At 38.2% G+C, this 27,061-nt stretch overlaps 1 protein-coding gene across 1 annotated transcript; it reads right to left on the reverse strand.

The window, feature by feature from the left end:
* Nucleotides 1-1,702: 1,702 nt before the first annotated feature.
* LOC131251480 (nudix hydrolase 25) lies at nucleotides 1,703-26,576 on the reverse strand. Its single transcript, XM_058252208.1, has 6 exons — nucleotides 26,422-26,576; nucleotides 23,325-23,375; nucleotides 21,197-21,289; nucleotides 9,969-10,063; nucleotides 2,464-2,575; nucleotides 1,703-2,055 (listed from the first exon to the last, which is right to left on the reverse strand). Exons 1-6 carry the CDS (start codon nucleotides 26,485-26,487, stop codon nucleotides 1,966-1,968), a joined length of 507 nt encoding a protein of 168 aa, XP_058108191.1. The 5' UTR covers nucleotides 26,488-26,576; the 3' UTR covers nucleotides 1,703-1,965.
* Nucleotides 26,577-27,061: the final 485 nt, after the last annotated feature.

Consider the following 27,061-nt stretch of genomic DNA (forward strand, 5'->3'; position numbering starts at 1 on the left):
TTCAATTCCACTTCTCAATTTCCCTTCTCATTCACTTTGTGTGGGAGTCTGGGTGCACGCCATCCATCCCACACATCAACTCCTCACCATGATGACGGGATGTCGTGATCAGGAAAATCCAACCAATGAGTGGGCCAAACCATTGAAATTAATGGGCAATCACAAAAAAAAAAAAAACATCTAAATTCACTTGGTGGCTCACATGATGGTTGGATTTGCTTGAACTTTGGGGTCCACTTCATAGTGGAGGAACCTTATTTAATGAGTTGGATGAATATTGCAGACACTACAATGGGGCCCACATTCAAAATGTTGTATAATAAGCTAATCCTGCAATGTTACAGAGGAAGTCATACTTGTGTGTGTGTGTGTCTATATATATATATATATATATATATATATATATATATATATATATATATATATATTTGCAGATTAAAAAGTGCTAATTGTTCTTACTTATTAGCATTGATTATAAGTTAATTGGAGTATTGGGCGTACCAGGCCCATTGCCACCCCCACCAAATCTTCCAAATCAGATTACCCTAAAATCCTCTATTTTGCTTTAATCCCTTCTTCCAAATCTTGGAGTTGAAATTTCACTGTGTATTCCTCTATAATGTGACCAGCAAGCCAGAATCCATATTGCCTCCGATCCAATATTCTATGAACGGAGTAAGCACATTCAAGGACGATTGTCACTTTGTTATTGAAAAGATCATATCGGGCCTTCTTTCTATGCGTCGCATTCACTCCAAGGATCAACTTGCTATTGTCCTTATCAAAGTTCTTCATTCTTCTAAGTTTCATAATCAGTTGGGCAAGTTTAATATCTATACTCCAGCTTGAGGGAAATTGTTAAAGAGAATAAGCTATGTGTGTGATCATTTCGGTGCTCCCTCAAGACACTATACCCTTTTAATAAAATAGGTTAGGGAGTGATTTGCTGGCTAAAACAACATTTTCCTGCACATCACTTCTCCCTTCTACATTGCTCTAGTGAGATGCACCCACTTTGCAATTTCCACAAGGAGTCTGGGTTTTTTTTTTCCCATGCATTTAGGCATGGCCCATCCCATAATGGACCCCACCAGGACCTAACTAGAGACAGACAGTCCTGTCAAGGGCTCTATGGGGCCCACCATGATGTATGTATTTTATCCACGCCATCCATCCATTATGAAAAAAACATTTTAGGTGTTAAGCCCAAATATGAGGCAAATCGAATGCTCAAGTGGACCACACCACAAGAAATAGTGGGGACTGAGTCCCTGTTGCTGAAAACCTCCCAGAGGCCACAAAAGTTTTGGATCAAGCTGATATTTATGTTTCCCCTTCATCCTGACCTATGTGACCTTATGAACAGGTTGGATGGCAAATAAACAACACGGTGGGCACCATGAAGGTTTCAGTATTGGGGATCATTGTCACCACCACTTCCTGTGGCGTGGTCCACTCAAGCCTTTGATCTGCCTCCTTTTGGGGCTCACGCCCTAAAATGATCGTTCAAATGGATGGATGGCTTGGATAAAACACATATCATAGTGGGCCCCATAGAGCCCCTGACAGGACCATCCATCTCTAGCTAGGTCCTGGTGGGGGTGGTATCCAATATGTGCCCCTTCAGTAAAAAGAAGGCCAACAAGGAAAAAACTTCAATTCTTTCAATCAACAACATATAACACCTATAAAGAAAAGGATATACACATCTAACTAAGCTCACTTAACAACTAGTGAATGCATTGCTCTTGTTTGTACACAAAAACAAAAAATAAATTTACTTTTAAAAGCTCGAAGTTTTTTTTTATTAGTGTTAGATAATATGTATTTCAAGTTTGCAAATCAGATAATTTACATAAGAAAGCTAGAAGCAAAATGAACCCAAAGTGCTCACGTCGAGCCAGTCATGTTAGGAGCATGACTAGAGATGTGAACTTAGGCTCATCATGCACTCAGATTTCTGACTTACGTATTGATAGATGGTGCTTTGCTGTTCAAGTAAGGCATGAAGGTTCTTATAACTTCCTCGTAAGCGGGCCTCTTGTAATCAACAGCCTGCATCGAGTAACCATCCCTAGTAAGCATTCTACAAACCAAAACGACTTGGAATCTTTCCATGAGAAATGACATGGACTCTCGTGAATGCCCTATGTCTTTGAGATCCAAGCCACCCATCAAGTAGGGCTCGATGTGGGCACAACCTGGCCCTAGAAATAGGCTGGTCCACTCGCAAGGTGGGCTGACACATACACATTGAATATAGACCATTGATCACTTTCTTTTAATTGCTGAATTTTCTCAGACGTGTTTAAGCCCACCTGATGTGTTCACCAGCCTGAATTTTGGGCCAGGGCATTTGCACAAAGGGCCCCACCTGATGAACAGTGCGGATCTCACATGTGTGCCACAATGGCACACGAGACTCATATATGCATTTTTTCCATTGATGCTTCTGCAGCATACCTGCTCGATGACTTCTTCAGGGCTGGTCCATTTCCATTCTGAGAATTCAGAATCCACCTCGCCATTTGCTAAGTTTACCTCACTGTCATCTCTAGTAAATCTCATAAGGAACCTGCCAACCTTTGTATATAAGGCCAAAAATCTTACAGAGATTGAATTGTATATCTCTTAAATTTTAAAGTACATAGAAAAAAAAAAACTACAAAAGAAAAAAGAAAAAACCACCACAATTTTGATATCGGAATTGTCACAAATAACAGTTCAACCAATAAAATTATACGTATTCTGCACTCTTTTTTCTTTTTTCTTTTTCCTTTTTTTTTTGAGATCAGAAAGCTGGCTTGAGACCTCAATTTTAAAACATGTTTTGTCTACCATTGAGCTATGGGTTCCAATGAACTATGGTACCCAAACATGGATCTGGATACAGAAACAGGAGCAGTGGTACAACTCTCCATTCCCCCCCTGTTCTAATAAAATAACATGTTGTTTTCTATTCTTTCAGGCATAAGCTACCAGCAATATGCATGCAGGCGGATCCAATAAAATTGGATAGTATTATCACAATATACTTAGCTTTGAGCTGGAGACGAAATGAAAAGGATTGGAAAACAGTTTGGGGGATGTTTTGGATCAAAACCAACACCATAGATACTTTCGTGAGATTAGGATCTTTGATGTCAAAGCACCTTTGAGAAGGATGAAGACAGGAAAGGCCAAAGGACTAGATGGTACACCAATAGAAGCGCATGGGACACATAGGTTTATTTTGGTTAACAAAGTTATTCAACAAGATAGTAAGATTGAAGAATAAGCCAGAATAATGGAGGAAAAGGACCATGATACCTATTTATAAGAATAAAGGATACATACAGAGCTGCACTAACTATTGTGGAGTTAAACCTACGAGTCAATACTATGAAACTTTGGGAGAGATTCATTCAGCAAAGGTTAAGGTGTGAAATGAATGTGCCTGAAAATCAGTTTGGATTATGCTAGAAAGTTCCACCATTGAGGCTATTTACCAACTTAGCTGATGGAGAAATATAGGGAGAGGAGGATCTCCACATGGTCTTTATTGACTCAGAAAGCATAAGATAGGAATCCTAGAGAGTTAATCTAGTGGTTGTTGAGGAAGAAAGAGACTCAAGGGGATGTATTGACATGATTAAGGATATCTATGAGGGAGTGGTAACAAAGTTGAGGACGATTAGTGGAGACTGGAGAGATAAGTGAGTTTCCAATTACTGGAGGCTTACACTAGGGGTTAGCATTGAGCCATATCTTTTTCTCCATTGGATATGGAAGAGTTAACAAGGCATTTATAAGGAGATGTCCCGTCAGATATTTGTTTGCCAATGAGATAGTTTTGATTGACGAGATGACAGAGAGCATGAACACAAAGCTAGAACTATGGAGGGATACTTTAGAATCTAAAGATTTTAAAATTAGTTGGGCTAAAATACAGCATATGGAATGCAATTTTAGAAACAATATAAGTAGAAATGAGGAATTAGTAAAGAATGGTAACCAAGAAGTACCCCAAAACGACCACTTTGGATAGCTTGGATCGATAACTGATGAGATTGGAAAGATTGAGAAGGATGTTGCTTATAGAATGCAAGCTAGGTGGAAGAAGTGGAGATGTTGCGTAAAAATTAAACTTAAGGGAAAATTTTATAGGATAGCTGATACCTATAAGAACAACCTTGCTTTAGGTGACATAATGTTGGACAGTTGATGCAGGACATGAAATTTAAATATGATAAGCAAGAAGTCAAGCTTATATCAAACTAATGCAGATCGATCACATAATAATTCCACATCCCACACAAAAGTTCAAACATTTAAGTAAAGGAGAATCTGCACGGGTCCAGGCCTACACACGATAGGGCTGGATCAATAAAAATTATGAACCAAACGATACTCAAAGATAAGAAATAATCATCCACACATGCATAGTAATCAGTCCTTAATACAAGGGATTCAGAAATTCCAATTCAGGGAACCCTAGGGTAAGAAAAGGGGCATAAAATTGGAGATTTGAGTAATTTAGGGTTAGGTTTAGGGATTTTGGGTGAAAGCAGAGTGAAAGAGAGGAGAGAGACAAACCAGAAAAGTACCACACGCGTGGACAACAACAATGGCCCAGATGCACGTGCGTGTGATCCCGGCCGCACGTGTGTGAGGCCTACTATTCAAAAAAAGGCCACCTTGGCTCTGGTCAACTAAGGATGGACTCCAAAATCTCAAAATCTCAGCTAGATCCGATATACGGTTTGTGTGTAGTGCTCCGCCGAAGTTTTAACTCTCCTGTAGGGCCAGATTCAGAAATTCTGCTGTGGGGAGGAGAATTGCTACAATAGATGATTGATTCGAAGTGTATATCATGGGGTAAGATGAGAAGAAGGGATGGTAGAAGATGGGTACTAGAGATGGCGATGGACGGGGGCGAATCAAGATAGATGTGGTTTCGCACCACGGTAGTTAACCCTTCGATGAAGGGAGGGCTTCGCACCCAATTAGGCTTCACAACTCAAAGAGTAAGAAAACACAAAATTTTTATTAATCTTCAATGAATCAAAAGAACTATAAGGAGTGCCTATTTATAAGAAAACTCTATACCCCAAAACTCGCGCCATGTGCACAATCTATTACTTGGCGATGAAGTAAACCAAAATAAAAACTAATCAAAGAAATCTAAAGCGTTTATGATATTCTAAATAACATAAATAATCAAAACCCAAAATATGAAATCAATCCGACTAGTGGGCCCTGATCATGAGATCCCATGATGGGCTTTACTTGATTATTGGGCCCACTCTAATGAACTAAAACTCCGTCTTTTAACTAGGAGGCCCTCTTAGGACATCGTCATCGAGCCAGATCGATGGTGGGGCCCTCCCTCTCCTTGTGTACGTGTGTAGGGGGCGTGCATGTGCGTGTGCGTGTGCGCTTGTGCGCATGATGTCCCCATCAACAGTTAAGGAACAACATGTCTATGCGATGAGCGTAACTGAAATGAGGATGCTGAGATGGATAAGTGGTAAGACAAGGAATGATAGATTTAGAAATGAATGCATTTGGGGGAGCATAGGCATATCACCAATGGGAAATAAGATGAGTGAAAGTAGACTTGGATGTTTTTGTCATGTGCAATGGAGAACAAGAACTGTGCCCATCAAGAGTAAGCTGGTTCAAGTTCAAGGCTTTGAAAGGACAAGAAAGCCTAAAGGACATGGGAGGAGGTAGTAAGAAAACCTTGATGACCTGTGGTTTAACTGAGGTGTGTGTATGTGTGTGTGTGTGTGTGTGTGTGTTGAAACATGATAATATTATTAAAAAACAAAACAGAAAACAAAGCTACACAAGAAAGAGAATATACAGAAACCCAAACCCGATCCTCAACCGAAGCAGACCCATCACATAAAAGGAAAAAACCGAGACCCTTACACTGGGATCAGAGAATGCCAATCAGAAATAGACAACAAAACCCAACAAAGGACTGTTGAGGATATGATGCTAGGTAGAGTAGAATGGCAGAATAGGATTTGGGTACCCGATCCTGATTAGTTGTGAATCTGTGATAAGGTTTAGATGATGGCATATACTTCTTACAAGATTCCTTGTGTGTGTGTGTGTGTGTGTGTGTGTGTTTGCGACAAATATAAGAAATTTTTTATGACTCCTTCCAGAAAGGTTCCCTAGGCATGACAGCTATCTTCGAGTCAATGGTAGAGCATTTGATAAAAAAAAAGGATCAAGTAAACCAGAAGATTCAATATTCACTCCTGATTGCTTTGAGCCATATCCATGGACAGTACACAAATGAAAATCAGTTTGTCTAACAAGAGATTCGGGCACCTTTCCTACAGCTTGAGTCATAGAATTTGCCAAGGACTATCAAAAGATTAAAGGAAAAAAAAAAAATTCAAAAAACAGAGACAGGGAAAAAGAGGGGGTCAAACAAGGGAAAAACAAAATAACCCATGAGGAAAGTAATGTCACTTTTGTGAATGCATGTAAAGAAAAGAAGAAGAAGAAGAAGAAAATTAAAAAAAAAAAAGAAAGAGAGAGGATAGAGCTAAGCTCTAAATACGCAGCAAATGTATAATATTATTCGTGCTTGTATTCCAAGAAACCTTTTTGAGGCCTTGCTTTGATGTTTTGTCCTACCAGCAAATTTCTCAAGTTGCTGTGTTGTGGCTAGAGAAAGAGTTCGAGGAAGGAAGTTTGGTCAGTAATTAAAGGTGCAGATAGAGACAAGGAATCGGGTCTGGATGGGTTCTCCATGACCTTTTTCCAAAAGGGCTTGGAAATCAGCAAAGAAGACTTCATGGGCTAGAAGATGATCAAGGAAGACTTCATGGGCTTGAAAATCATCAGGCACACGTGTGCGAGTGCTTAAGACTTTCATGCTAGAGCTATTTTGGATAAGGGCCTTAATGCCCCCTTCATCGCACTTGTCCCCGAAGTTGAGTCACACTTGTCCCCAAGGTTGGTGAGCCTATTAGCATTAAGGACTTCATACCGATAAGTCTGGTTGGTGGAGTTTGTAAAGTCCTTGCCAAATGTCTCTTAGTGAGGTCGTGGGCCAGATTATTTCCTCATCTCAAGGAGCTTTTGTAAACAATAGACAGATTTTGGGTGGAATTCTTATAGCTAATGAATGCATTGACTGTAGGAGAAGACTTGTGAAGCTGGAATCATTTGCAAGTTTGGTACGGGAAAAAGCTTATGATGATAGTGAACTGGGACTTCTAATATATTCTAGATGAATAAAATAGATAAACAGCTATTTTCTTCAACCTTCTTCTCAATCCTTGTGAATGGTTCTCCTTATGGCTTCTTTTTTCACTTTTAGAGGCCTATATCAAGGGAATCCCCTTTACCCCTTGTGTTTTCTATTACGGTGGAAGGTTTAGGCATGTTGTTGAGGAAAGGTGCTGAGTTGAATCTTATTACTGGCTTTGTCGTTGGTTACCCTAAAATGCAATCACACAGCTTCAATTTGTAGATGATACATTCGTTATGTGCAGGGCTTCTTTAGACCAGGTGAAATCTAGAAGGCATCCTAAGGTAATTCGAGGTGGTGTCGGGTCTTAGGATGTAGTAAAATCTCACTTTTTTTGAAACATCTTTATACATTTGGTGATAAAGCACCACCTACTTCTTTATGGGATCCTCTTATCATAGGAATTAAGAAAAGGCCAGCTACTTGGAAAATATCTTTTTTGCCCTAGGTGGAAGAATTACACTCATTAAGCAGGGGCCTTGTCTAATCTTCTTGTATAATGATGGCTTGCAACCTCTAGTGCATGGTAGGCAAGCAAGTCCCCGTTTCCCTTTCCCACCCCTCTTTCAGTGTGTAAAGAGGAGAAGATGGCAGAGTTCTACAATTATTCTGAAGACTCTTTGGTCTGGTTGGTGCTTCTCAAGCGTAGGCTCTCTCTTTTCTTTTCTTTTCTTTTTTCCTCGAGCGTAAGCTCAATAAAGAGGAAATCATATTGTTTAGCAAGCTCATGGGGAAGTTAAACAACACAAAAATTTATTTGTCAGTTGATGTTAAGAAAATTCGGAACTGGGCGAAGAATCGCAAATCCACTCCTAAGTCCTATGGTTCTTTTTCATCAAGAAGGGAGGCCCTCCCTAATCCCTACTTGCTTTGGTGTGGAAATCTTCTGTTCAATGTAGGATTCAAGCCTTGGTTTGGATTGGAATGGCTAATGAGATCCTCGCTGTCAATAATCTTATGAAAAGAAAGGTTGCTATTCCAAAGACGTACTTCATGTGCTAGGAGGCAGAAGAATCAATGGATCGCCTATTGATCTTTTTGGACTCTTTGGTTTAGCTTAGGCAATCAGTCAGTCAATCCTTGATATGCTTTGGAGATGGATTAATGGCCCTTTTCATCTCACAGGATTATGATTTGAAGATGCTCCCTTCTGCTGTGATCTGGGGAAACCGGAAAGAAAGAAACTGCGGAATTTTTTTTAAAGGTAAGAGTAGGCAGGTTGGGTGCTTTGTAGAAGGATTATTTTCATGTTACAGAGTGGCCAATGCCATCTCTTGCTTTTAGGTGGGACTCGTTCCCTGATTCCATTTTAGCACGGGATTCCTATTTGCTGGATGATCTTTAATTTTTATCCAATTGTATTTTCTTTTGGCTTACGGGCCTTGTTCTCTAGTTGTTTTTTGCTGAGGAATATTCCTCGCCATCTTTCTGTATTTCTTTTTTCTCTTTTAATATAATTTGAGTTGCCATTCAAAAAATAATAAAGATGATAGAACTGAACATGCATGTGCAATAAAGCTCACGTACACACCTCTGATATCCAACCCATCCATCAGAAATGCACCACTACATTGATCTCCGAGCCCAAGAATCAGGTTGATCTACTGGTCAGGTGTGCCATAGTTTGAAAAGCAAATGTGCAGCTCTGAAAAACTAGGCTGAATTTTTCTAACCCATCCGCCTGTTTCCAATATTGGAGCCTACATGCTGATTGGACCAGATTTTATTTTTGGGAAAACATGTATAAGGACGGACCAACCAGATGGATGGATTAGATCTCACTCCGAAGTGCCATGCTGGCACATCTGTGGCGTGTACATGAGCTTTATTGCACACATGTATGCGCTTAGCAAAACTCTGGATGGAGTAGGCGGATAGTGAATTTGGTCAGGTGTAGACTGTTCAAAATCCTCATCAGTTCACATCTTGAACGTATTAAAGAATAGTTCAATGTCGGTTTTGACCCAAAAGGATGAAGCAGTTATTGCCATCCATGAAATAGACTGCACAAGCAATAGCTGACCATACTTTAGGTTATAAAGGCCCAAGTATTAGAGCTTCAAGTAAATAACAAGAACAATAACCGACTAGCCCTGAGATAAAAAAAATCATCATCAAGTTCTAAGTCTATATGAAACGTTTCTCAATGGATAGTAGTCAGCCATTTACATTGTCAGCAGAGTTATAAGTAGCACTCTTTTGGCTGAGGAAATTATCAGATACTCATGCATTAGGACACAAACCATCCCTTCTTTGGTCTTATTTTTTGAGCATTGCAGCAAATATTTTCTTAACCGCCTATTTTTAAGCCACTGTTTAAGGGTTAGGATCTTCCAACCTGGAAGATTTTTTGTTTGGGAATGCTCCCAATCATGGTGGGGCGCACATTGGATCAATGGTCCAAATAAAAAACTATGGGTGCAACATGTGCAGAATGGGTGAACATCATGCAGCAGTTGTTATGGTATTCAAATAGAAATGTTAAATGAATATTGGGAAACAAGAAATGAGAAATGTTGGTATTTGAGAGCAGAAATGAGTTTCCAGGTAACTATGGTTAGGGCCCAAAAACTCTCTTTGCTAAAGATAAATAAATAAATAAAATGTAGTACTAACCTATACTAGATACAAGTGCATATGTTGATGTGCCACAATGCAATCTAACATGGCCATTGATACCTAACGTATATTCAAAGGAAAGAAAGCTCACCATTTTTGTGCCTGGCCATTCCATTGTCCTCCCCACAAGCGGTTAACTTTCGCTTTTACAGATGGAGGGAAGTCATAAGTCAACCAGTGGGGAACCTGCTAACACATAATAATCACTCTTACAAAAATCCACTAATTTGGGTGAATTGGCCAGATTTCAAAATCAAAACTAAAAAATGCCTTCTACAATATTCACAAATCATATGTAGCTGTATTTAAGTAGAATTTATCCTATCGGTTATAAAATGTGGGTCTTTTTTGCTGGAAAGAGGACCCTGAGTTGGTTTACAACACAACTTCGTCATTAATTTACATAGATGCCTTTCTTGCAATTGCTTAAAAACCCTTCTCATGTCCTTTCATATCAAATTCAAATGGTTTAATTGTTTTGAATGACTAATTGAGAGAAATCCTTTTCAACTAGCAATTCTTGTTATATAGAGTAGAGATTGTGGTATTAGACAACCCAAGGAATGAAAATTAGCCAAAACCAAATGAGTTATAGTGGTTTCAACCTCAGGGCAAGTAGCACTACAAAACAGCAAAATTGAATCATAAAACAATTAGACAACATTGTTATGGGTTGTTAGTGATGCAGATTGCAATTAGAACCAACAAAGGAAAATGGCTTCAAATTGCATTATGGAATTGCTTTCCATGAGATAATATTTGCACCCACCAGGGATTAAGATCCAAGTTTGCAATCTGGGTTACCGGACTCATTCCCAGGATACAATGATGCCAGAACTCTCTTGTTGATCTTTAGCAAGCATTGCTTGTCACTTGACCATGAACAAATCTAGCAACAAATGATACTAGAAAAACAACTGTTTTTTTTTTTTTTTGAAAGGTGAATGAATACACACACACACACTCTTACACCCACCCACACACCACATGGGTTCCCAAACCCATGACCTCAGAGTTGAAACACAGTCACCACTGAGCCATGAGCAGAGACCATTATCTAGCCACCTGTACTTTCACTAATATTCTGCACGCTTTTCAGATTCGTTGATCATAAAACCACAATATAGGACTACCTTATCAAAATTTTCACGTCAATGTTTAGGGGTTTATTTTAGTCCACATAAGAATTTTACTAGTGTACACACTTCGTAGGCATGACAAAGTCCTCAAGTTGTTCCATACAGATTTCCTCTTCTAAATTTATATTTAAAAAAGCTGTTTTAACATTCATTTGGTATATTTGAAGGCGATGAATATATGCTAAGGCAATTAGGATTCTTAGTGGAAATCCTAGCAATAGGTGCATGTGTATAAAAGAAGTCTATCCTTACTTTTTTCTTTAAAAAGTTAGCCACTAGACTTACCTTAAATTTTTTTCCCATACAATCAATTTTCAATTTTCTTTTGAATATCCATTTACAAATTGCAACCTATTAGTTTAGATGCTAGGGGTATATCTATTAATTTCCATGTTTGATTACCATTCAGTCTATTTGATCATTTATAGCCTCTTTCCAAGAGAAGGCATCATGAGATTTCATAGTGTAGCAACTCAAAAATTTTCGCACACAAGTAGATATACGAGTGCCCTTCCAAGTGTAAATTTTAGCAATAGATTTTTTCACGTGAAGATGCTTAGATGAACGCGCATGTACTCGTATACACTCATAATTAACTTCAGACCCTCATTATATCACAATATACTTGATTTTTCATCAAACCAACCGTTTAAATAACTCATCATCACTAGGTGAAACTATCTAACCATCCACTTCGATTTTGGACCACCCGATTATGATAAACCAAACTCGAGATCATCATATCGATCCATACACACCTTGATTCAAGGTTCTGATCCGTTCATCTTGTTCATCACGCACGTATACGCTTAACCTACCGTTGGAATCATAATCTAAGAACCTTGCTCGTACATATACACGTATATACTCCTACACATACTGAGCTCATATATCTTAACACACTCAATCATATATCAATCCAACCATCGAAAAGACTCTCTATGGACAAATTAAGCTATCCAACCGTTCAATTTCAATCTGGACGCTTACATCAACATGAAGTAGACAACAAATCATCGAAGCCATTTACCTTCGGTCATCCACGAAACTAAGCCTTTCATCTCAACCCTAGTCCAATAAGGAGTGATTTACACCATTGAAATCCAGTTCCAATAGTTACGAAAACACCATCACTTATCTAAAGTTTTCTAGGGTGTATATGTTTCTACTCGACACCATTCTTCAAAAAACCTACTTATATAAGTCTGATTGTAATAGAAATTTAACCAATACTTCTCCAACTCTATTGAACCATAAATTGTCAACCTCGATATCTAATTCACAAGATCAACCGTCCATCAGGATTTTTATCATAACCGCTAAATGACTCACCTGAAAATCACACAATGACAATCCTTACGACCCATAGGTGATCCCCCAATGAATCTACTGGGTCACTTTTAGTATCAGGCCACGCCTGGATTTATTTCCAAAAGTCCCAAGTCATCCAGGAAGATTCCTATTGATTCTACACTTTCCAAAATCCAAAAAATATTTGGTAGTCACGTGTACATTCTACACCGTGCACCTTCACCCAAACGATCACAATCTGGCCGTTAATTTAGAAGATTGGTCATACATCTACATTTTAATGATCCAATGAATCCCGTGAACCCTTCGAGCTATGTTTTAAAGGGCGATCTAATCGTTAACTTCGAATACAACTTCTTATAGCTACATGTTCTAGTTAAATCGATTGGAAACAACTTTCAATGATCCAAGCCATATGTAGGAGGGCCAATGAACACCGGGGATCAACCCACAACCCAACTCCAGCCAATTCACACATGTGATCCAAGCCGCCAGCACATGAGCGAGTGTGCATTGGAACCAGAAGTTGTGGGCTTCCCTCTACAAAGACAACATTCGAAGAAGAGTTTCTCTCCGTTTTCTTCAGAATGGAGAACCGACGAACCTATGATCTGTGTGAATCCTCTCGAGTTAATGTAAACCGTCCACGATCGTTCAAACTTAGCCCATTGAATCTGCGTTGCACCGGAAGATCAGCCAATGCACAAACAGTGTTTCTTCTGATTTTTCCTCGTTCGAAAGCCAACTTATCTACAATCCCAAAGGAGCTACATTCAACGCATCCAAACCATCCGTTTGATAGATTATAGTCGTCTAATTCCACATTTATCGGCACTACCAGAAAAACTGAAGAATCGCTCTTGCTCGGCAAGTTTAGCAGTCGAGAGAGGTTACTGTATGGAGAAACCCAGGATCATTAAGAAATCCATACTGTTGACATTGTGGGGCCCATTGTTATCCTCCAACATCCAAATCTAACTGAAAGAACGAGTCACAACGCGATTTTCTCACCAGCTTCCTTAGAATAAGCTAGAACAACCAAAGACTTCGATCATCTGAAACACTGGCCAAACACCACCAAAGCTTCGATTTCTCTTATCCGCAAGCTTCATTAGGCTAATCTAGATCATCCGTAAACATCAAAATGAAGAAACACTCCTTGGATTCAAATCTACCATTAACGCCCGTCCATCTTCCTCACCAAGAATCACAACCCGTTAGATCTTGAAGACTCTCGACTGAGGATCCAATAAGATCACTGTGGGGCCCATCTAATCAACAAAACAACAATCAAGCTTCCAACAAGATTGAATGTAGTGTTAATATCAGTAACGTGAATGAAATAAACGTCAGGACCTTCCTTCGCGTATAACCATTCAATGGGGAATCGTTCGACACAGTCATCTGGTGAAGAAGATTTTGAAACCTTCTGAAGCTTATAAAAAGCCTCTCGATCAGAAAGAGACCCCCCACAACAGAGAGAGAGAGAGATAGAGAGATATCGGGTTCGACTCACTAACCCGGTCGAGTCAAGTCCAGATGTGCCCTATTGGACATGAATTGAGGGGGACGAAGAAGAAGAAGAAAACAAGAGAGGGAGAGAGAGGAAGGCCGAGTCAGGGCTGATTCAGCTCTGGTTTGAGCTAATAATGTCGATAGGTGAGTGATCCTCCATCTATGTTTGAATCATTTCCCTTCTATTCAAGTTTCTTACATTCCCCTCCACTGTTGAAATTCCTTTCTTTACTATGCGATTTGCAATCCTAAGTAAGGGATCTCCCCTACTCTTGAATTATGTATTTATGTGTTACTTGTAATAAGCTTTTTATTGTTTCAAGCCTGTCCCTTTTGCCTCGAGTCTAGCCCTCTTCACTTTAAAGTTTACTCTTTTTGCACCGAGAATAGCTTGTTTCCTTCCTTTTGACTCAGGGGCTTTCCCCTTGAACTCGCTTGCTTAATTTCTTTAAGTTGATGTGTTTCTTACATTAAGTTCCAATGATGATAACCCTTTTGTTATATCTTTTGAATCTTGATACGCAATGTTACATTTTCTTGAATTCAGCTTGCACATGTGTTCCTTGTGTAGTTTTTGAATCATGAATGTATTCTATAAAGTGTATCCTTTGATGCATTGTTAATGCCTATTGAAAATCATAATTGAGTCTGCATGCATCATGATTATGAGTATTTGAAACCTGATTGTTTGACTTGCATTAAAATCATAGAGTGCTTGATGATTGCATTGCCTACCTTATCATGGAATTCATTGAATTTATTTTACCTGCATTAATGGAATTATCAAGCGATGGTTCCTTTGCTTACATGGCAATAATGATTTGTTTCGGTGGGACTAACAAGCGGGGGTTCCCTTACCGATACAGTTACAAGCTGTATCGACCGTTACAGCACCGTAACGGCCGATATGCCACTTGTAACGGTCAGAAATTTATTTGTTCTAAAAAAATTTCAAAAAAAAAAAATATCCGTTAAATTCAAAAAATTATAAATATTCCAAATATGTATTTATTTCTAATTTCGAACGCATTTATGGTATTGTAACGGACCACTCTTTAGTGAGAAAGTTGTATCGAGTGGTTTAATGAATTCATGAACCTGATAGCCTGGAATTGACTGCAAAACTCATAAATTTAATTTTCTAACTATCTAATACTAATGATAGCTATATTAGAATTAATTTAATATCAAAATATCTCACATGTGTAGGTGTTTGCTAATTTTTAAAAATTGACCGAAAACAGTCCGAAAATTAAATAAAATAAAAAAAATCAGTTGCATATCTGTTAAATGCATATTCATATGTTCTAATTTGAATAACGCACCATATTCAACCATAACAACAGAGATTAAAAAAATGTATAAATACCTATTTTTGAAGATTTTCTCGAAAATGGCCCACAGAGCTTCGATTCAACTTGGGACATTTCGATCGTCGTATCGCATAAGAGACTCGGCCATTACCATTACATATTAATCGCTATGGCTGATATGTAACCGATTTGGTACACCTTGCCTTGACCTATATGGCAAGGATGATTTATGGTGGGATTATAAAGTGGGGGTTCCCTTGTCCACAGGGCAAGGATGATTAGTTTCTGTAGGATTATCAAGCGGGGTCTCCCTTGTCCGCAGGGCAATGATGATTTGTTTCGGTGGGATTATCAAGTAGGGGCTCCCTTGTTCACAGCGTAAGGATGATTTGTTTCAAATGGATTATCGAGTGGGGATTCCCTTGCCAATGGGATTATCGAACAGGGGTTCCCTTGAGAGCACTTCAAGGATGATTGCATATTTCAGTGGGATTATCGAGCAAGAGTTCTCTAGAGGATTATCTCAATGATGACTTGCATTTCATGCGTCAATGATATTAACAAGTGAAGGTTCCCTTGAGATTCTCAAAGATGACTTGCATTTCATGCATCAATGGGATTATCGAGCGGGGGCTCCTTTGAGGATCATCTCAAGGATGACTTACATTTCAAGCATCAGTGGGCTTATCAAGCGGGGGTTTGCTTGACTATACTTCTTGGATGATTCATACATCATGACATCATACTTATTACATTGTGAATAAATTCATGCATACTAGCATTGCATCTTGTTATGTATTGAATCATTGTTTCCTACGAGTCCGTGTCAAACTTATGGTGCATATGATCTCACTAAGCTATTAGCTCACCAAGAATAATACTTGATTGGCTACTTTCACTAGATCATAGTCTTTACTTTATGTTCTTTTTTTTAAAATTCATCTGGAAATTGTAACAAACTCAAAGTGGAGAAGCATGTGAGGGATTCGGTAGTAGTAGTGGAAAAATTAGATTTCGGATTCATAAAGTTTATTTTAAAGTTTCAGTTTAGATATTATGGTTTGGATGATTTAAATAATGATTTGGTTTGGATGTATGATGAATTGAATGTGAATGTGACGAATGAATGCATAAATATTAGTTCACATCCTAAAACTCGGGGTCAAGGTCACCATACTCAAGTTCTGAATTTCGAGGCGTGACACATTGCTTCTTTGTCAGTGTAGACAGATCATCTTCCACACTAAGGGCTATCATATTTTATTTTATTTTTTTCCGTTTTATCACTACTTCCTTCTACCAGAAAGATATAGTCTGACCCAAAGGTTATGGCTCATATCTTTTCAAGGTTTGTTTCTTCTTCTAGGTTCTTGATCTTCCTCTTGAGTAGCAGACTCAAAGGAATGAGTAGAGTATCCTGGTTTTGGTTTAACCTAGGAATGATTCTATACATATCCTTTGATCCTGTAATTGTGTTCCTTTTCAGTTGGACCATTTTGCTCAATTATTACTTATAAGTTGCTCAATACATATCCTAAAAACACATTGAATTCCTCTATCTACTAATTTAGGTTTTTTAGGATCAAGTAAGCTAAGGTATAAGCCTATACACCCCCTAGGCATCCTGTTCTTCCAAAGTTCATAAGGTATAACTTTGGTTTTCTTATGAGGGCTCCAATTTAGAATGTCAAGTTCCATAATTAATGCCTCCCACACCATCCTTGACTTATGCCTAAGTTTCCTAGCATGGCATTTACCATTTCCACCAAGGTCATATTTTTCCTTTTGTGGTTCCATTTTATTGTGTAAGGGCTATGGTGTAGTGGATTATACCTACATTTTCATAGAAGTCACCATGCCCTGTTTGGACAAGAGGAACCTGAGGTGAAGGCATGGAAAAATGTAATCATGATTTTCCAACCACAACAGAAGCAGTGTTAATGGTAGGAATTAAGGATTCCTTATTGTTTCTTGTAATCCAAAATGTGAAAACAGTGATTTTCTGAAAAGGCAACCATAATTTATCTTCCTAGAGAAGTCTTCAATAAATGCTAGAGAGGATTCCTTACCATTTCTTGCAAACCTAACAATGGAAATGGTGATTTTGTTGGAAAAAGGTAATCATGAAAACCACAATAAATGCAGTGGAAATGGTATTAAGGATTCCTCACCCATTTTGCAATCTAAACAACGGAAAATGACAACTTTCTACAATATAAGTTCTTCCATGGATTCCTCTTATCTAAAGAAGGCTTATAATTAGATAGAGGAGGTGAATAACGTTGTTAGAGATTTAGGGCCAATTTGTTTTGGAGAAATCCATAGTAAAAGAACACATTTTTTCACAAAATCATTGTTTTCCACGGTTTGGATTGTGAGAAAATGGTGAGGGATCCCCAATCAAATTGCCACTGCATTTATTGTGCTTCGGAAATCGTGATTATCCTTTTTCCACAAAATCATTCTTTTCCACTTTTTGGATTGCAAGAAACGGTGAGGAATCCTCTCTAGCACTTAAATTGAGGATTTTTCATAAAAGAAAATTCATAATTATCTTTTCCACCAAATCACTATTTGGATTACAAGAAACAGTGGGGAATCCTCAATACCATTTCCACTACATATACTGTGGTTTGGAAATCTTGATTATAATTTTACATGTACTAACCTCGGATTCCTCCAAAATAAAAAGGGCCTAGTTGTCGTTGAATGTTAGAAAATACATTTTCCCTCCTCGAGTCAAGGTATTCATAAATCATAACACATATATCGTATATATGATCTGTAATAACCTATCTAATTTATTAAAGGGCTTCTTAGTTATCTTGGTTTGGACACAACTTACATTCATATGTGTTATCCTTTACACATCTAGGACATATGTTAAAATTTAAATTTGCTGACATATCATGCCATGGAGAAAAAGAAATCAATGATATAAGCAAAATTCATCATTGCATTATCAATGGTAAACTTGAACATACACCCCGGGCATATCCTTTACCTACAAACATGTGCCCTTGGTTACAACAAACTTGTCCAACTTGAAAAACAACTTGAAAACATGTTTGATTAACAAACTGTCTTATACATGATTTTCTGAATTTCCAATAGAACCAGCACATCAGTGATGGTGAGACTTTGGAATAAGTTTGAGAATCACCTTCCCTTTTCCTACGATCTTCGCAGTCAATGAATTCCCCATGTAGAGTTCATTTCTATCTTTTACAACCTTGTAATTCTAAACGAGAGTTTTCTTGTTCGATATGTGCCTAGTGGCCCTGGCGTCATTTTCTTCTCCAACTACAATTGCTTAGAATATTGTAGCAACCATGTCTTCTTTGGTCATGTGTGCCCGGGTCCTTTCTTGTGATTTGGCTCATTCTTACCTTGGGTTTTCTTCTTCTTGAGAAGACGACAGTCCCGCTTGAAGCAACTAGTTATATACTTATATTGCAACAGAAGAACAATCTCTTGTGTTTGACTTCATTTTTGGATTTTTTGTTGGCATTCTTAAACTGATTTCTGTTGTTATTGCTACCACAGAAGGCTTGGGTTACTTGATTTTGGTCTTCCTTCTTGCCCTGAAACATAGACAGGTTTTGAGCGAGATCGTCTTTGTACATCTTCCCCTTTTGAAGTTTAAGGCTCATACAGTGGCCAACAATGTCAATGATAAACCTGACTAGGAAGAATTCATCCACTTTACTGCATTCTCTTTCAAATTAACCGACAATATGTTGAATCTGGTGAACATGGCTGAGAATCAGCCTATTGCCAGTCATAATATATTTAAAGAACTAACTTACAAGATATTTCTCCATGCCCCTATCTTCAGTTGTGTGCTTGTGTTCTATAGCCTCCCAAGCCTGGCAAACCTAACTCGACTAGTTCAAAATCGGGACCCCAAGCCCTCTCATTGGCCCTACTTAACAATGTCCATTAGTTCATACATGAATGTGGCCCTTCCATAATTATTCATTGAATTCCCATTTCTTCTTCTTATGAATTCGTTCAAGCATCTCTTTCTCTGATGGTGATGGCTTCAGTGTATTAAGAATGTAAACACCTCCATAGCAATGAGATGAAGAGACATCTTTTGTTGTCACAGTTTGTAGTTGGTTCTGTCGAACCTTTCAAGTTTGGAGATGTCTACACTAATGATTTGCACGGATTAGCGAGCAATTCTATCCATGACAAAGTAACAAAAGAAAAACAATTATCAATTTAAGATTGTTAAAGAAGCATACTATAATTTTTATCAGAGAGTGAGAGGAAAGTTACTTCAAGCAGCATATCAAATTCAGTCTCCTTGAGAAATTATTTTCCCCCACTATGGATTAAGATTTGAGTCTGCATTCAGGGTTACTAGCAATTTGTACCTAGGATTCAATGAAACCCAAAATTCTGTTGTCACTCTTCAACAAGCAGTGCTAGTCAATTGATCTTGAACACCTCTAGCAATGAACCAAACCAGAAACATCCTTTTGTTTCTACAGGAACAGAATAACAACCTGAAAATTATGAATACTGTGCTAGAAAACATGAACAAAATAAGAGTTTTTAGAATTGAATTAGAGACAACAATTGCTAGAATATGCAAAACCCTCTCCTGGATCCTCTATTTATAAAGGTTTTGGTGTCCGTTTGGGTGGGTCATGTGCTTGTTCTAAACAGGCACATGACAGTTGGAAACACCCTTTGACACTTTGGCAACTGCTTTCATTAGTCAAACAGTCAAGCCTCCCTACAACATTACTCAGTCCAACAGTCCACATAATAGCCACATCACCCAACAATCCACATAACCGCGATCCTGTGAGCCACATCACACAAAGATCAACTTAGTCAACCATCCACTGAGGCGCCATGTCACCAAGTTGATCAAACAAGTCAACCCCAAGCAGTGGGTTAGACCCATGGTTTGTGCCATGCCTCAACTTGAGTCTAGCAACTTTCTTTGAGTGTTGGTCAAACGGTCAAGTCTCCCTATCATGTCACCATGTCCACAGTCCACATAACTACCACATCACCCAAAGTTCATGTCACTATGCAGGCCACACCATGCAATGGTCCGCTCAGTCAACTGTCCACCAAGGCAGGATGTCACGAGGTCAGTCAACACGGTCAAACCAGTCAAATGAACCACCCCAAGCCGTAAATCAAACCCATGGTTCACATCATGGCTTGACCTAGATCTAAGACATTTTCATAAAAGTTTAAGGCTTATCAAGCTCCTAGCGAGGATGCACACCTGCACCTATTGTGCCGAAGCAACCTACAATCCACTAACCACACCTTACCTCACATGCATGCATGCATCCTTGTAGGGACTTGAAGTTTTGTCATGGGTGGCAAAAGCCCTTTATCTAGACAACTTTCCTTTTGCTACTTTTTATAAAGAAAGGAAAAAAATGATTTTTTAATGTATAAAAAGGTATCTTTCAAAAGAGCCTTTTGTTTTGGGAGGAAATGAAAATTTTCATTTAAAAAGGGATTTTTTACAACTTTGAAATTACATCACTATTTTCACTTGTAAACCCCGTTGTGATTCTGAAAATACGGAACATGGGTCATCATCAAAAGTATACACTGCAAGAGAAACAATTCAGCCATTATCTGTATAAAGATATCATATCAGAAAATTCTAATCCATACATGGTGTAAAGGTATAGCCCAAATCGGAGCTCAAGGTTGCACTTCAGATGCATCAGGCAGTGTTTCAAAGCAACCCAAAATCTACTTCTGTTTGAATTTCTTGGTGGGTGACTTTAATTGGGGCTGAGTGTTTGGGACAGTGCAACAGATGAAACCTGAATGGTTCAATATCTCTTTTCCACCCCCAAAACAGTATTTTATTTATTGCAAGTACCAGAAAATTGAAATGAGGAGGGCATTTTTTTGGAAGAAAAGCATTCCGTTCATCCCTGATCTCCAAGGTACTTCCAAACACAATTGAGTGTTTTGGATGAATGCATGGATATAGTTGAGACTAAAAATTGTAGCTACTAATAGGATTCCGTAGAACTTGAGAAACTTACTTCTGCAATAATTTCAGCTGAGGCTATTCCAGTTTCTTCTCTTAATTCTCTTAGGGCTGCAGCTCTTGGTTCTTCACCATCTTCGATACCACCCTACACAAAGAAATGCCAAACCTGTATTGAATTGTGCAGAATTCAAAGTTTAAATTATCTAACCAGATATCAGTATCGTTTAAGATCTGTTTTCAAAAAGTGGTCTTATTGGCCGATAGTTGGCCGCATTGGTCTTCAGAAAACAATATTTTCAACCGTGAAACAGTCCACCAATAGTTTTTATTTTATCCATTGTTAGAGAGAGAGAGAGAGAGAGTTAAAAGATAAATCTTTTGGGAATAAATCGAGGTCGAAACTAAATCCATTGCTCGAATGCTTGGAAATTGAAGTCAGCTGAATGGTGACCCAGGCAAATTTACTGATGTAATTCAGTATTTGTGAAACCCAAAACTCAATTGCACTCTAAAAACTTGTTGTAAGTTGACTGATTACTTCAAAAAAAGTTGACTGATTACTTCAAAAAAAAAAGGTGTTTCATAGAATTGATTGAGTATTTTATCATTTTTTGTGAAACGAAAAAGAAGAGTTCAGTCTGACAACTCGATGTAATCCCACTCAAACCTCTTTATTTTTGGTGAAGTGAGTCCATGCTTCTTCAAATCCTACAAAAAAGTTCTCCTAAATAAAACTAGATTAAGCTATTTTAGGTCAGTTTCCCTTAGGATTTCAGGTCCATTGCTCCCCATTCCTTTTTCCCAAATCAACTTGATCTTCGGAGAGGATTTTGAGGAGATTAGGCATTCATTTGTTGGGGGATTCGAGACAAGGTTTGAAGCCACGTGTACAAGTGGGTAAGCTATTTTCTTCCAATGTTGGTTCTGCATTTTCCAGATAATACCAAAGTAGAAGATGTAGCAAGATGGCTTCTCCCATCTTTCAAAGGTTTTAGGACAACCAATAGAGTATTTCATGCAGTACATGGATGAATTTTTCCCAATCATAAATTGGCCAAATCGCTCAATGCTTCCCTAATGTTTTCATTTTCAAGTCTAAAATTGTTGCTGAGCTTATCAGATTCTGTTCAGTTTCACTAAAGGGAGGCCATGGGTCACCGGTTGCACCGAACCTAGTTTCCATTAACAACAACCATCAGATTCTTGATGGGTGCTTATGGTTAATGAGGTTTCCAGCATAACAGATAGAACTAGCATAGGAGAAATGACTACCAGGATTGATCTTGAAAAGGCCTAGAATCACGTTGAAAAATTGGGATGGTCAGAAAGTAGTGTTGATCGTGTCAATAGCTATTTGCAGTTCAGAATGCGAAATATGACCATGGATCTTTTTTTTTTAATTTTAAAAAAAAAAAATGATGTGGATAAGTGGTGAAAAGAAGTTCCCTTGCTTTCTGCTTCCCATACATAGAAGAGCCATGAATCTCAAGGCAATATGAGTGTATGCATTGGCATGGAAAAATTACAAAAGATATGCAGTGTCCTTCTTACATAGACTCTCGATGTTCACTGATTATTATCACTCGTGTTTTTCTGAAATTTTTTTTAATGAACACATTGATGGAATGTTTTATGTGAATTTTGTGAATCTAGAATGTAACGATTTAACCATAAATGAGAAATGAGATACAAATTTTTGAATTCGTCTACATCAAAGTATTACCATGCACTTTGTTATTACCTTTCAAAAAACACTGCACTTTGTTATTCTTGAAAAGCATACTAACTTGTTTCTTCAATTGAGTAGTAGAAAACAATCTCAAAAAGAAAAAGAACAAGAAGAAGCTTTGTAAGTTTAATGCCAGAATGTTAACATGATTTTTTCCTAAAATTTAAAATCTTTCAATACTTCAAAGGCCCCAATATAGACATTGAATGAAATTTTCCAATCAGTTTGCATTTTGGATTTAATTCTTTCCTAATTAGTTCGTAAGGAGTTAAGAGTAGATTGGTATAACATTGGTGTATCTCTGTAGAATACAGAATGCATCTTATCAGCTTGCCAGAGATAGCCTAGGATCTAATGTAATCTAATATCAGGTATACTTAAGAGATACATCCATATTAAACTAATCTACTCTTAACAATACAAACTCGTATTTATATGAAACTAGTATTACCTGAGGCATTTGCCAAGCTCCAGGAACATTCAATCTTGAAGCCACAAAAATCTGCAGGGGCCATCGCACAATAATTACCATTTGAACAAGGCTGAAGAATACACAACTACCACCATTTGAACAAAGCTAAAGAATACATAAAAGAGGTATCGTCCAATGCTCAGCCTGAATTAAGGCGATTTCATTTGGTACAAGCATTTTGTGCAGGTGGGGTCCTTAATTCAGTGATCAAGATTGTCCATTGGTTGGTGGGTCCAGTGGTATTTAAGCATTGAACCAGAAATCTCCTATTCCAGACAATCCTCACATCCAACTGTTGGACTCTTAATGCTGCATATGGACCTTTGCTAAGTTTTATTCTACAGTCCATTTCCAGGCTGATTATTGAATTGCCAAGATTGTCCCACAAGGAGGTCGTGTGCAGCATCACCCATCCATTGTGGGGTCCACAAGATGGATCACCGAAAGCTGGGCCCACCCGTATGGACCATGGAGTGTTGGCCCACATGAAAACTTTGGTAGTCTGCCCTTTAGCTGGATATATTCCTTAGGAGGAAAGCACTTTTTGTTCACAGTCAAATCACATCACTTGACTCATCCCAACAAAAAGAAAAGTAGTTCGCTAGGATTGTCCCACATGGGGGTCGTGTGCAGCATCACCCATCCATTGTGGGGTCCACAAGATGGATCACTGAAAGGTAGGCCCATGTGTATGGACTATGGAGTGTTGGCCTACGTGAAAACTTTGGTAGTCTGCCCTTAGCTGGATATATTTTCTTAGGAGGAAAGCACTTTTTCTTCACAGGCAAATCGCATCACTTTTGACTCATCCCAACAAAAACAAAAGTAGTCATTGGATTGTGTTATTAAAGCAAAGATTCTTCCATTGGATTAATAGATGCTGATGGTAGAAGATGTCTGTAAAAGCAAGCAAATTACATTAATATTCTTCTCGGTCATTAATATTTTTTATTTCTCAAATCATTTTGACTAGCTTATAGAATTCCAACTAATAACATGAGATTCTATATTATCCAAAGACGCATCACTAGCTAAGAACCAAGATAGCTGTGGCCACATTTCTGTGGCAAACAGCTGCTAGTTCAATTAAAAAATAAATAAATAAAAACTTCAAATTTAAGAGTGTTAGCTGATCAAGCTATAAGGATTGCTAGTTGAAGACACCCATCTGCAAATGTCAAAACACAAGCGCTCCAACACATGCCAGGCCATTTATCGAGCAGGTCCCACAGCGAATGTGACCTAGCCCAAAACTCTGTTTGGTCTGTTCTTCAAGTGGGCTACACATATGCATCGAACGTCTACCATGGTTAAATCAAAGAGTGGGCCTGTCGGATTATTGGGTGAGGGCACATTCACCATATTAACCGCTTGATGAACAGACTAGATCTTGCACATATGCACTGCGTTTACATGTGTGTTGGTGGTCGTAGTTTATGTTTGTATATGGGAATCTACAAATAACATTCCCCAAGCCATTCATAGCAAGAGAAAAGGGCATTCAGCTAACATTAAGATTTTAACAAAAAGAAAAAGAAAGAAAACATTTCATCTATCTACCTAAATTAAGATTTTAACAAAAACCATAATACCCTCAACACATATTTCTAATAATAAAAAATCCATGGGCTTGTGACTTTATTTTGTTTTAGTATTTCATGGCATATTCTGTAAAAAAATCAAAATCTGACTAAAACACCTTGGTTGTTTTTAAATTAAAATCTCATGTGACCATTTCTACAACTCCCTAAGGCTGCGTTTGGCCGCACCAAATAGTGTAAATTTTCATGATATTGCATGATTGATCAGTCTAACTGGGTGCAAAATTTCCTGGCATTTCATGAAATTTGGTGCAACCAAACATAGTCTATGCCACAGCAGACTAGCAGAGCCATGAAGGAAAAGTGTTATTTCATCCTAAATCTCATTCAGATCGCTTGATGACAACCGGGGTTTTAACAATACGAATGATCCAATACAAACTCGTCCGAATGATGTCAGAATCCATGTATCACACACATGCCCACCAGGTGGGTCCCACCATGACCCAGAAATCCCTCTGATCACATTACCAGCATAATCCACAACAACAGAACACAAACTGCGGTCCAAGGTTTCTCAACCATCCATTTGAAATTTCTTGATCAGACAGTCAGGATGATGAGATCAGAGCAATTTTCTTACATGGGCAATCCAAGGTTAGACCAACTTGGTGGACGGTCTAGATCAATCAAATTCAACCCGCACATCCACTGGAATGGGAGATCTTCATGTCATGAGCTATAAGTATCTTAAATCAGTCAACTCAAAATGAAAAATCACATTAAATCCTGAAAACCAGCCCACATCCTCAATTTCCCACAAAAAATTCCACCCAATCACTCGAACCCACCAAAATGCAACCATCCATTTCTAGGTTCTTGATCAGACAGTTAGATCATCAGATCACAGCAATTTTGGTTCATTTTTAATCCAAGGTTGGACCAACCAGGTGGACGGTCCAGATCAATCAAATTCAAACAGCACGTTGCTTCAAACCAAGAACTCATAACAAGTATATCAAATACTCAACTCAAAGTGGAAAAAAAAAAATCCCATTAAATCCTTAAAACCAACACAAATCTTCAACTTCGCATAAAAAAATCCACCCAAACACTTAAAAACCTGCCAGAACCGACCACCCCAGATCACAAAAACACCCAATCCAAGAAAACCAACATCTTAAACAGCAAAAATGTCAAAAAAAAAAAAAAAAAAAGACAGCCAACAACCAGATAGAACTTAGAACACAAAAAATCCAACAAAACCCAAAACAATATCAAATCAAATCACTGCATCAACAAAAAACAGTTCAAGATCAATCTCCTTCGAAAAGAAAGAAAACCCATCAAAATCCCAAGAAATTTCAATTCAAAATCTGCAAAAGATTCAAGACAGTTGGAGTAAGCTAACAAAAACACAAAGTAGTCTGTTAGAACTTAGAAACATAGAATGCAAGAACAACCATGCAACAAGCCATTACACATGGAGTTAGTAAGCAAGATAACATAAATAGTGTGAGTTCGCTACAGCTTACCTGATTCTGAGAATTGAGAAGACAAACTCCAACGTTTGGCCTATAACCGTGTGGAAGCCCCTCCATTTCTTGATTTCTCCGAGCCAATTCTGAAGGAGGTGGTGGTGGTGGTGGTGTCAGCGCTATATATGGGTGGGTGCGCAGGTTAAGGCCTTAACGTACGCACCACGCAACTGTATGCGCGAGAGTATATGAAATATAGTAATGATGGTGGTCTCCTGTGTTAGTTTTACACGATTTAAAAAAAAGGGTGCTGATTCATGATTCTCCCAGGTGGCACTAGCAATCGAGACCGTCCAAATTTTAGGTAGCATTTTCGATGCAGCAGACACCTTAGAATTACAAAGATCAAGCAATGCTAAAAATCAAGGTAATAGCTTTAAATGAATGGTTCTGAGCTAAATGGCAAATGGTCCAATTAGAAGTAAAAAAAATCAAGTGCTTGATACTATGCACATTAGTTTTTGATATTTTGACGGTTTGGATTTTCCCTACAGCAATGTGTTGTGTACGTTGGAAGAGTCACTATCATTTTTATAAATGATATAAACTAACATAAGCTTTGAGAATATGAAAAATGATCATACACCGCGGCCTTACTTAAAATCTACTCCAACCATTGCATGGGTAAAGAAACATT

The sequence above is a fragment of the Magnolia sinica genome, chromosome 7 (assembly GCF_029962835.1).
Source record: "Magnolia sinica isolate HGM2019 chromosome 7, MsV1, whole genome shotgun sequence".
NCBI lineage: Eukaryota > Viridiplantae > Streptophyta > Magnoliopsida > Magnoliales > Magnoliaceae > Magnolia > Magnolia sinica.